This window comes from Stenella coeruleoalba, assembly GCF_951394435.1.
Source record: "Stenella coeruleoalba genome assembly, chromosome: 13".
Taxonomy (NCBI): Eukaryota; Metazoa; Chordata; class Mammalia; order Artiodactyla; family Delphinidae; genus Stenella; species Stenella coeruleoalba.
In genome coordinates, this window is record NC_137159.1 from 54,908,687 (window position 1) to 54,920,834 (window position 12,148).

At 35.1% G+C, this 12,148-nt stretch overlaps 1 protein-coding gene across 6 annotated transcripts in view; it reads right to left on the reverse strand.

Annotated features, from left to right (window-relative positions):
• Positions 1-3,318: 3,318 nt before the first annotated feature.
• The window catches only part of PLEKHH2 (pleckstrin homology, MyTH4 and FERM domain containing H2), a 116,958-nt gene continuing 108,128 nt past the window's right edge, over positions 3,319-12,148 (reverse strand). For 2 of the 6 annotated variants that reach the window (XM_079940376.1, XM_079940375.1), the window contains 5 exons: positions 10,932-11,077; positions 9,755-9,884; positions 8,889-8,975; positions 6,688-6,825; positions 3,319-5,421 (listed from right to left, as the gene is read on the reverse strand). In XM_079940376.1, coding sequence (XP_079796502.1) covers positions 5,242-5,421; positions 6,688-6,825; positions 8,889-8,975; positions 9,755-9,884; positions 10,932-11,077 — 681 coding nt within the window. In that variant the 3' untranslated portion in view covers positions 3,319-5,241. Of the gene's footprint in view, positions 5,422-6,687; positions 6,826-8,888; positions 8,976-9,714; positions 9,885-10,931; positions 11,078-12,148 lie in introns of those variants that run through there. The other 4 variants (XR_013830973.1, XM_079940377.1, XR_013830974.1 and 1 more) reach the window with 4 other exon arrangements.

Below are 12,148 nucleotides of genomic sequence, written 5' to 3' on the forward strand. Positions count from 1 at the left end.
GTTGCTATGGTAGCGACGTCACCAGTAAAGGTTGCGTATAGAAGAGGGGCATCATGGGAAATGTAGTTTTCGGCGTTCTTTTCGAGCGTCTCAGCTTCATCCGTTAGGGTGGGAGAGAGAGGCGACAAGTGGTAATAAATCTGGGACCTAAAAACTCTGGGCTGGAAGGGTTCTTTTATTTTAAAAGTATTCCACTGAGTACCGACTATTTATATGCCAGGGGTCTCTCTCTCTTCAATTACTTTTCTCTCCCCAATAGCAGTGAATTGAGAATGGAGAACGAAACAATCTCCTGAGCTGTTTTCTAGTGATTTACTAGAGGCAAAGAATATTTACGATTTTAGTATTTTCCAACTCTCTGCTTGTTTGGTTGTTTCAGGTTTTATGCAATAGCACATCATTTATTAATAAGTTAATAAAGCAAATGCATCTCCATAATACTTCATTTACTTTATCTCCAAATCAATAAAAAACATTATTACTATATGACACACACAACTAATTATAATAACCCAAAGGAAGCCAGAGATATAAGCTATTGCAGAGAGGTACAAACAATTTATATTAGAACAAGTGACTAATTATGCCTCAAGGAGTTGGTGAAACATTCATGGCAGTGACAGTATTTGATCTGTTTTGATTGACTGAAGGAGAAACTGTTCCTCTACTGTTCTGCCATTTGGCTTAGTCTCTATGTTGTAATGTTCAAGAATGTGGGCTTTGGAATAAGACAAACTTAGATCGAAGTCGGGACTCAGTCAAACTAGCTAAGTTGCCACATTGCCACAATGGAAAATAAGTCAATTTCTCTGAGCCTTAGTGTCCGATCCTGTAAAGCAGGGGAAAATTATGAGTTTTAAATGAGATAAATACATGTAAAACATAACTTATGTGTGTCTGAAACATTATAAGTGCTTAATACTTGTTATTATGGTGAGGTAAGCTGCTGATCACCAACTTTGAAGAAACAAACACAAGGAAATGAAGCAGATGGTTCATAGGAAATAAAAGGCATTCACTTCAGATAAAATCTTTGGGGACAAAATTCTCCCAACACGTAGGTGCATTTTGGAGACATAGGAGACTACAGTTGCACATAGGAAGGGAAGTAATGGACTTCAATGGAGAAAGGATGGTAGCAAGTGAGGCTGATACATCCATCATTGAATCAGCATTGCCTATAAACTCACAAACTGATGTGGGACAAATTGTAATGAATTGCAATGATTTGGGTTCTGGAACTTTAGAATCCCTTTGCATGTTAGTTGGGAAGCCCTATTGATATGGACAATAATGGCAGCTAACATTTTGCCAGGTGTTTTCTGTGGACTAGGCACAGTACTAGCATTTTAAAGTATAATGATTTGGGTAACTGGGATACGTGGTTGAAGGAGGGAGCCTGGTAACCAGGAAGGTGAAGGTTATCTGCCTGGGCCCTAATCACCAGCACTGATTCAGGAGTGATTCAGTTGATTCACCTTGATCTGATTAAGCAGGTGAGTTCTCTTTTCTACCCTTATGCCTCCTGAGGCTTCAAACTTGGACGAAGAAAGTGACTTTCCTGGGTAGATGAAAATTGTTCTCAAGGTAAAATATACAAAGATTTGAGCTCCTCTTCTGAATCAGCCCAAGAAGACTCACAGATTTCAATGGTGGTGATGGAGGAGGAGACAGTTTTATGCTGCTTCCTGGATGAAACGAACAACAGTGCAAAAGGATAAAGGTGTGTGCAGAGTATATCTGGGGATCTGTGAATAGTTTGGGGTGGAAGCATATAAAGTGCCTGGTGGGGCTAAGGTGGGAGAGCAAACTGGACAGGTAGATTGAGCTACAGTGAAGGATCTTGCAGTCTGGATTTTACTGTGTTGGCGATGAGAAACCAAATAAGATTTCAAATAGGGGTGTGCCATGACTAGACCTAAGTTTCAATGAGATAATTTTCTGCAGCTATGTGAGGGATGCTTTGGAGTCTAGAAGTCCATACAGAGGCTATTAACAATAGCCCAGAAAGTGAGAGTTTTTATATTTTTTCCTTGTTTTCAAAGTTACATGAGCTTATTGTAGAAATAATAGTATACAGAAAAAACTAAGAGGGTATAATAAGCAAATACCAGGAGTAACAACTATTAAACATTTTGATGTATTTTATTCCAATCTTTTTTCTCACAGAATTGAGATTTTACTGTAAAGTTTGTTAACATTCTGATTTTAACATGTATTTTCCCATATCAATTTTTTAAAAACCCATAATAAACATAGGCTTTGATGGCTACATAAGGTTCCACTATATAGATTTTTAATAATTTACTTAAGCATTCTCCTAATATGAGTGTTTGAGGTTAAACACCTAACATGAGTTGGGCCAGTCAGAGTCCTTTTCTGGAAATTTTCAAACAAGAATTAGGAGAATCAAGTCATTCCTTCTCTGGAGGAAATTGGCATATTTCCTGCTAAATGAAGTACTCTTGTGGCAATAAAATCCCTTTTTTCCTTTAGGAAAAAGAGAATAGGGGGAAATGTGAGAGGAGATGCGGTCCCTGCATGAACCAGTTAGCAGAAAAGCTTCTCCACCTTATTAGTCCTGCTACTCACTTTTGCTTCCTCACTCCCCACATTCCCAAAGCCTTTGCTCCCCTGGAATCAGCCCAGAGACTCTGCAGCGAAGTCCAAATTCCATGACAGCTAGGAGGTGGGTGGATGGGTGAAATGTGTTCTCGGCATCTCAGGACTACTTAAAGCCTTTTTCTAGAGAAATATGGTTATCCATGGTGGTTAATTCTTCAGGATTATACTTCAGTACAATTATGGGTTACAAGTGTTGTTACAGGAACCTGACTACCATGTATTTTTTTCCTATGGAAAAAATGTCCAAACAACCACTGATAAACACATTTTTCAAGCAAATACTTTATAAGTTGTGACTAACTTTTCTTGTAAATTGAGAGTTAAATTCATTTCTAAGCTATGGCAGTATTTGACTTTAAGGACACACACAGAAATCTAGAGCATTCAAAATAAAATTTTAGACACAGTCCAATCAACTTACCTATAAGGAGCTTATTATGAAATCATGGGAGAACCCCATGACTTATACATATTGTATATGTGTCAATATGCATACATACATATGAAACTTACAATTTGCCAAAAACAGCTTCCTTTTATATGGATAAAACAAAGCAACACAGAAGACAAAGCATGAGTGCAAGAGAAGGAGGTAATAACTACCATTTTCACTAGTAGTACACCTCAGCTTTGACAATGAAAACATTAGGTATTTCTTGAAGATTATTCAAAAGATAATGCTTGAAATGGGTTTTGTAAATCATTTATTATGATTGAAAGGGAAGAAAATGATAGGAGACAAATATTACATTAAACATGTAACATTATTCTCTTGTAACCAATCATAATAACATACTTTGAATTTTTTAAATGGCTATATAAAAGTAATTTCCCAGAAAATAAAATTTTCACATCAGTTACAGAAAATTGATTTCTTTCCATCAAAATATTTTATCTCTGCTCTATCAAAAATAAATGCCAAGTCTAGGGTACTACCATTTAAGCTAAGTCTTCACTACTCGTTTAAATTAGATTTTCGGGGGGCTTACCAGATGGTGAACTAACTATTGCCTGAGAATAAAGTCCTCACACATATGTAACAGCTCTGCCAAGCCTGTGGTTCACAGACTAATGATTATTAAATGGTTTTCTGGGAACTCAGAAACTACTGTATCCCAGCCAAAAGGCTCCTGAGAGTCATCTCAAACTGGTAACCCATTTATTCTCAGAAATTAATTTGCTTACCCAGTGAGTGGTTGTGGTTCAAAAGATTTAGGAGAAATAGTAAATGGCAATCTATTTCTATGGTTTTTTTTTTTTACCTTTGTCATTACCAATAAAGCAAAATCTTACTTGATCAGTATACTTCTTGGCTCTGTCCTTTCGAAGGATGCTAACATGGGATGGAGCATTTTTAAAAGGCTTATTGTGAGAACAGTACATTGCCATAGGGAGAAAGCAGCAAAAAAGAAAACATGAAGGCTCTGCCAACAAATTAATTCAGCAGCTAACTTTTTTTTCCAATTGGTTAAAAAAAATACCATACACAGAGTGATAAATATACGTCCAAAATATAAAATATTCTACACATAAATAAAATTAAGTATACTCATGATTACTATTTCAATTAAACATTTTTGCAATATAATTTTCATGTCTTATCACAGTTTCATTTTTATCATGAATAATAAGTATTTTGACACAAACCGGAATGTACTGACCACTTACGTAACCTAGTAAAGTAATACGTTTCTAGATTCTTTCACCTAAAAATTTACCTCCTTTGACAGAAGAGTTACTTTCTCTTTCCTTTTAAAAAATATTTTTGGGAATTTATTTTTAAACTATAATTAAAAAGGACTGTATGAGGAAAAGCTTTAAGAATGGTCTTTGTTTTCACAGATATTATTATTTAACAAAGCAAGGTCAAGATGACCCAGCACTAATGCAATGAAATGTGGGCAATATTCCAGTGAACTTGGGTTATGTTGACAGCCAAAGAATGTCAGGAATCACTGTCTCATTTTAAGTTTTACACTCCAGTGATCTGAAAAAGTGACAGGGTACACTTTCTAAAACCACATAGGAGGTTCTGGTTACCTAGCTCCTGTTTTCTCACACAATGATTCATAGGGCCAGAAGACTTACTGCACTTGCTCTAAAATTTACCCTTCAATACCACCCTGCAGCTGTTTCTTAAACTGTATACTCTACTTCTTTCTAAACACCATATCATTAATTAAAAGCACATTTAATTACAGTACTTAATTTTTTGGCAATGAGCATTGCCAAATAATCAACTGGTTTGCCAAATGAGAGTTTGGAAAAACTCCCTTGAATCTCACTTTCTAAAGATTGTTAGAATATTTTTTTAAAAAAGAGAAAAAAGCCTTGATGTGTCTGATGGCAAAGGAGAAGGTGATGGAAAAAAATAACAAATTCTAACCCAGTTAAGCTAAGAGAAAATCAGCACGTGGGAAAATCTGTGTTTAGGTCTTATTACTAGCATTCATTTGCATATTTATGAATCAAATGAAAGAGAGTAACCCTCATTATTTTTAAAGAATGGACTACTACTGTGTGTGTGCCATGCTGCCAGGATGTAAATGAACTTGTTTGGAGCCGAGGCAGCCATTGGTTAGAGAACAGGGAGTGAATGTTCAGGTCCCTGAGCTTTCAGAGTAAAGTGGGGCCTTTGGTTGGTCTGCTTGACAGAAGGGGCTGGCTTCCCATCACCCTGGCTTGAGGACCCTGGGTCCGAGCTGAGAGCAGCGCTGGAGCAGAGAGGTGGTGAACCACCTTCTGCTGATAGAAGTTGTTCATGTAGCTGGCGATCAAAAGAGTGATTTCAAGAATCTAAAACAAGAAAAATGGAACTGTTATTCTCCTGAGAAGTTCTCATCACTTCCAAAAGAGAGTGAAGGGTTGGCCATGGGTGGTCTCCATCTGCAAGTACCCAGGCTACCAGACTTCCCTTTTAACCAGATCAAGCAGTGCAGTACAGTTGATCCTTGAACAACACAGGGGTTAGGGGCCCCAACACTCTAAGCAGTCAAAAATCCATGCATAACTTTACAGTGCCCCTCTGTAGCCACGGTTCCTCTGTATCTGCAGTTCTACATCCATGGATTCAACCAACCATGGATCGTGTAGTAATGTAGTATTTACTACTGAAAAAAAATCCATGTGTAAGTGGACCCGTGCAGTTCATACCCATGTTGTTCAAGAGTCAACTGTACTTACATGTTCAGCACCATCAAGGCACTGACCTATTTTCCCATTACTTAAACCAGCAGAAAGTGGTACTTTAAAAAAAAAAATCAAATTTAGTGGCAACATTAGAAAATGTGACAGTAGTACAATTCTACCAGTTATCCTAAAGCCACATTTGTGAATACATGAATAAGAAATTCAGTGTATTATATCAACTCTTTAAACTAAAGCACTGAGTGTACCATGATCTTCTACACTTACAGACTTCACTTAAGTATAGATTTAATTAAGAAACATATATGTCATTTTTTAAAGTTTCAAATTCTAAAACAGTAGTCTCTTTTAGTTGAGAATTTTAAGACAAAGTCTTCGAAAAATTAAATTCTCATTCTTTTTCCTAAAATCAGAGTTACATGTTAGAATGCAGCCCTTTTATTTACTGCTTTTATTTAGAGACATTAAAACTACATAGTTTGCTAAAAATAGTAAAGAAACAAGTATGCCTTAATTTTAAAACCTCACTCTTCTCAATAATGAGTCTATAAAGTGAATTACTACAAGTACGTAAGGTAATGTACTACAAGTACATAAAGTACCTGACAATAACAACTTATGCCAGGACCACTTATTTTGAACTTTCTGTATACCAGGCACTGGGCTATAAATACTTTACAATTCCTTCATTTTATTCTTAATCCAGGAAAAAAAAAGATAGCATCATAGCATCATACCATTTTTTAGATGAAGAAACCAAGGTTTAGAAAGATAAGGTAAGCCAGAATTTGGACCTATGGTTGTTTGATTGTAAGTAGAGTCTGTTTTCCCATGAGGAACTTATTCTTTGTACAATATATGTTTTAGTATGAAAAAAACTAGCATAAAAATGTTAGCATAAAGCCTTCTACTCACCTTGGGTTTTGCCATGGCAAAAAGTAATTTCTCTGTTGGTTTGTCCTTTGAATGTGCATTGTTAATGACTATCATAAAATCATCTTGATAACCTCCAAAGGTCATTAGACTCTTGTACACATAGCTGATTATTAACCTCTTCAAAGAGAAATAAAAGTAAGTATGTTATACAATCTTTATTTTCAAAGAAAGATGAGAGATGATTAATAACATGTATCCCCATTAAAATGATGATGTGGTCAACCACTGCAGATGGAAAATATGTTTTAAAAATTCCATAAAGTTCCAAAAAGCAAAACTTGAACTTGCTGTGCACCAGCAACTATTTACATAGCATTTACACTGTATTTGTCCTTAAGATTTCTATCTGTCTATCTATCTATCTATCTATCTATCTGGTTGAACCATATGAAACTGATTCTTTTTAAGGTTAAAAAAAGGTCAAATATTGGCAAATCCACATAGTTCACCCTGATATATAAACTTTGATATGTGTAAACATAAACAGTATCACGCATACTACTTTTTTTTAACATTCTGCTTCTTTTAACTTAACATGTTATGAACATCCTTCCATGACAACAAATGTACTTGTATAACATTTTAAATGATTTTATAGACATTTATTTGGATTTTATAGACATATAGACATTATTTAACTAATCTCCTATTGAAGAATATTTAAGTTTTTTAATTTGTTACTATCTTAAACAATATTCCAATGAATATTTTGGGACATATTTCATAATACACATAGCCTAATTATTTCTTTGGTTATAAACCTCAACAGCTAAAATTACTATCTCAAAAAAGTAAATCTTTCCAAACTCAAAAAGACTATACCCATTTACATTCCCAGCATTACAGTCTTGCTAACACAGGATATCATTATTCTTTTGAAGCTCTGCCAATCTGATTGGTGAAAAGTAGAATCTCACTGTATTAAACTGAATTTATTTGCTTGATGGTGAGATTAACATTTAAAAATACATTTATTGAACATTAGTATTTCTTCTGTGAATTGCCTCAGCCCATTTGTCTATTGGTGTGTTCATCATTTCCTTACTGTTTGAAAAAACATCCACATTCATAAAGGATACCAACCCTTCATCATACATGCAGCAAATATTTTTTCCCAATGTGTTACTAAAACAATTTAAATAATATAAGTCAAAGATGTACAGCCTAAAAGGAAAGGAATCTGCGTATCTAATGATCAGCTTGCAAGATTCTGAGCAGACCATCCCAGCAGTGAACACCTCTAGTGCTGCAGGCTGGCAATGTCTACTTCCTGACCTGTATGTCCATCTCCCGGGACCTAGGAACTGGTTTACTTAGCTAAGGTAACTCAATACTTGTGTACTACTTCTGTTGACTTTAAGTCACTGACTTTATAATCTATCTTCAGATTATCTATTCAAGAACTAAAAGGCATTCAGGAAACATAAATGCCTTCAAAAAAGTTTTTCAGCAATTATAAGGAGAAACAGTTAACTATAACACTAAAGGATAACCTCGTTTACGAGAAATTCTCAGTGATCCTGACTATAGCCACAAGTAGGAGAGCCCACTACACCTACCAGGTGAATTTAGCAATCCTTGCCTACCAGGTTAAAAAAAAAAAAGAACAAAAATTTTAAAAGTACTCTGATACATATAAAATATGATAGAAAATAAAGTAAATTTCAGATAAATAAATGAGTAAATAGAAATCACAGTCTGATTTTATATTTAATCATGTAAAAAGCTCTAAGATACTGTCTACGTACAAATGAACTGGTAATTGATATTATGGGATAGTATAGAAATTGTTATAGAAGGCTTCGTGAAACTGAACTTAAAAATTTGGTAACTGAGGTTTCTACCTAAATGTTATCTTCAACAGTTGCATTTTACACAGGAAGCAATCTTCCGAACACAATAAATGAACAGTCATTTTACAAATACAACCATGATTGCAATTTAGTCATGGTATCTTAATATTTTTCTCATATACAATATATAACCTGTCTAATCTTGATTTAAAAGATTAAATTGTAACCATAGTTATATTTGTAAAATGACTATTCATTATATAGTATTAGGCAGAGTGTTTTCTGTGTATGAGAAAAGTCAGATAAAGATATCATTACCTTCTGTTTACAGTACACTGAGCAATGGAAATAGTTGACTCAATGCAGAACTTAAGGATTTAATCTTACCATGGAGTTGTATTCTAAGATGCTTAAACCATCCTCATGTATAGCCAGCCACATGAAAGTACTTCCAAGTGATGATGGGGTTATGGGCTATGAAGAGGTGAAAATACACTACATAATAAATGCTAAGCAAAATTACAGAAATAATTTTCAGTGTAAATGCAATGCAGCATTTGCAATAACACAACAACATCTTGTTATTAAAAATCTCACCTGGGGAGCAGGCAGTGTGGTATAATGGAAAGAGGAGTGAATTAGCAGACCTGGGTTTGAGACTCAGATCTGCCATTTATTAACGTGTGCATTTGGACAGGCCTCTTAAGCTAACCCCCAGCAGGTTTCATCTCTCCTTCTTCAGTGTTCCTCCATCACTCTGTTCATGTCACCCTTAACCATATTCTCCACACAGTAGTTGTTTCCAGGCCTATTGCAATACTGGTTGTGAGTTCCTGGAAGTGTGAGTACAACCTATCTGAAACCATGGGCTGATGTATCCCTAGAGTTTAGCTCAATGTTTGGCAAACAGAATTCATAAATACTAAATGAATGAGCAAATGAGTGAGAGAGTAAATGAGTGAATGGATGAATGAATAAAAAGAAGAAAGCAGAGTTCAGCTGTTGTCTTCAGTCTAATGATTAAGCCTACTGAGTGTAAGAAATGATTTACGGTATGGGGAAGTGGAACGGAAGGGAAAAGACAGAGACGCTAATGGCTTTCCTTCCCTTTCCTTAGTGTCCCTTCATGGTTTTCTTTAAATTGTTAGAAATTTCCTTATTTTCTTTTAAAAAGCCAAATGTACTAAACCTGGGGTTACTCAGGTTATCACTTTATATTTTACTGAACTGAATAACCCCCCATTCTTTCTTACTTTTGCAAGAAACAATTTGGCACCAAAGAATGGCCACTTCCTGGCTACTGTCAGATAGATTCGCACACAATCAGCAGCACTGTGTCCCCGGAGGGCCATCCATCTGGTTGACAGTCGCTGGCAAAGCTGCCTAAAAAAAGAAAAGAACAAACACAAAAGAAAAACACATAAATAGTGTATGATCCTCCCAAGATAAAGCTCTCCTTGAGCCGATCCTAAGCACCCCCGGGAGACATACTCACAACCTAGGTGAAGCTGTTGTTTTGTGAGTCCCATCTCACCACTGTCTACCCCTTGTCCTTTTTGTAGCATTCCTTCCACCAAATTCTCGTACGGTTAGTGCTCTCAGTATGTATGACCTAAGTTCCCCGCTCCCCACCCCCTTTAGGTAAAATTTTAAAATCTGATAAGCTAACATCAAACTGCATAAATTAGTTTAAAAGGGAATAACTTTCATTTTTAAAGAAAAGTACAAGAAGTCAAGACTGAAGAATGAATCCCCAACAGTGGAATTTTAGGTGCTACCACTCCTGGTTTGGAGACATGCTAGCTGCAGGGGAAACCTCTTAAACAAAAGTACAAAGGCAGACACTTATTCTACACAGACAACAGACTGATCTCAAATGTTTCTGTTTTGGAAAAATTCATGGTGAATTGGATTTGCCTCTATTTTTGAATCTACAGCTTTTCTTTATATGGTCTCAAAAATCAAAACTTCAAATTAGTTCAGTTTAATTAAAATTTTATATTATAATAAAACATCTTGTGTAAAAAGATAGTTTATTTTTATTCCAATTTGTTTATAATGGAATACCCTAAGAGATAAAAATTTTTTGGTAAACACTTAATATAATTAAACATCTTATTAGCCAATTTTTTCCTTTTCTTTATTAGCACGATTAATTTGGACAAGAATGAATAAGGTTAAATGAAAAGTAGATCTTCTAAATTAAGGTAGATTTTTTTTCTCATTAAAAAAAGTTTAAATCTAGATACTACAGTTTCTAGGCACATCTTAAATAAAAAGAACTATAACCTCCTGGTATTCAACAGTACTTAAAAAATCCTGAGAAAATTGTTATGTACAATTTTTTTCATCTTTAAAATTTCAACAGAAAAATGTCACTGAAAAACTAGTGTGCATCTGCCTTTTCAAGAGTTACAAATAGTTCTTTACCTTAACTGTTCTTCAGAAGAGTCATCTCTATACCTTTTAGGATAAAATTTCTCTATGAGTTGTTTTATAGTTTGATTTGCTTTGCACTGACTAGTAACATGCCCTGCTGGAGTAGAAAAAGGTCTTTCAAAATCTCCAATCTCCACCTAAGTGGAAACCCAAAAAAGAGAAAATACAGGATATTAAAAAAGAATTTTAAGATAGAAAATTAGTTTCTTTTTTCTAAACATTCTTTATAACATACAATATATAAATCTATGTGTCATGATTGTGTGATTATGGAATTTATAATCATATATAAATACTATTATTCAAATTTAAATTTCATTTGAAGTCTAATTATGAAAATAATCTATAATTTAAACATTCCAGTTTCATTTCTACATTAATCACTCTAGGTTAATATCTGGTAGTATTTGCTAAAGGTCACTTACTCTACCATTCCTGTTAACAGCACCAGATAATTTTTCATTTTTAAGGTACCATTTTGGTTGATAATAGTAAGGCAAAATAGAACTTAGAAGTGAAAAATTAAAAACTTATAAAGCTATGAAAAATCTTTAAATAGTATTACTTGGACTTTTTCAGGATCTCTACCGAACATCCTGGGAGCAAGTACTATTTTCTCATTACTTTCTTCCTAGATTTTCTCCATAAATGTTACTGTATTCATCCCCTCAATCTATTATTCTGTCATTTCTGGAAATAAAGCCCTTCATTCCCCCTTTTGCCTGAATGAAACAATGTTCAATCCTTACTTCCATTAACAGGCTACACAGATGCCATCCTCTACCAACCCATCCAACCACTCACCCAAACATCTCTCCATCTACTCTCCCACTCATTCATTCACCCAAACCTATACTGAGTCCCTGTTATATGCCAGGCACTGTGCTAATTTATATGAGAAAGAAAAAAGCTGAACATAGTTCCTATCCTCAAAGAGTTTACTGTCTAGTAGGGGAGACTGAAGAATAAATAAATACTTGTGATAATCTGTGTTAAATGCTTTGTATAGGGTACCAAAGAGGGCTCAACAAGTGAGATGGGGTGGGGGACATACTGAACATCCACATCCTTACCTAGAGTACTCCCCAGCAAGCAGATGGAGGGTTCCATCAAGACTGGGATGGTCTTACAGAAAGCCCTGGGTCTCCATCTCAAAAGGGCCCTCTGCCTTCAAGTAAGCTGTTAGCACCACCAGCCTCTGAGATTCT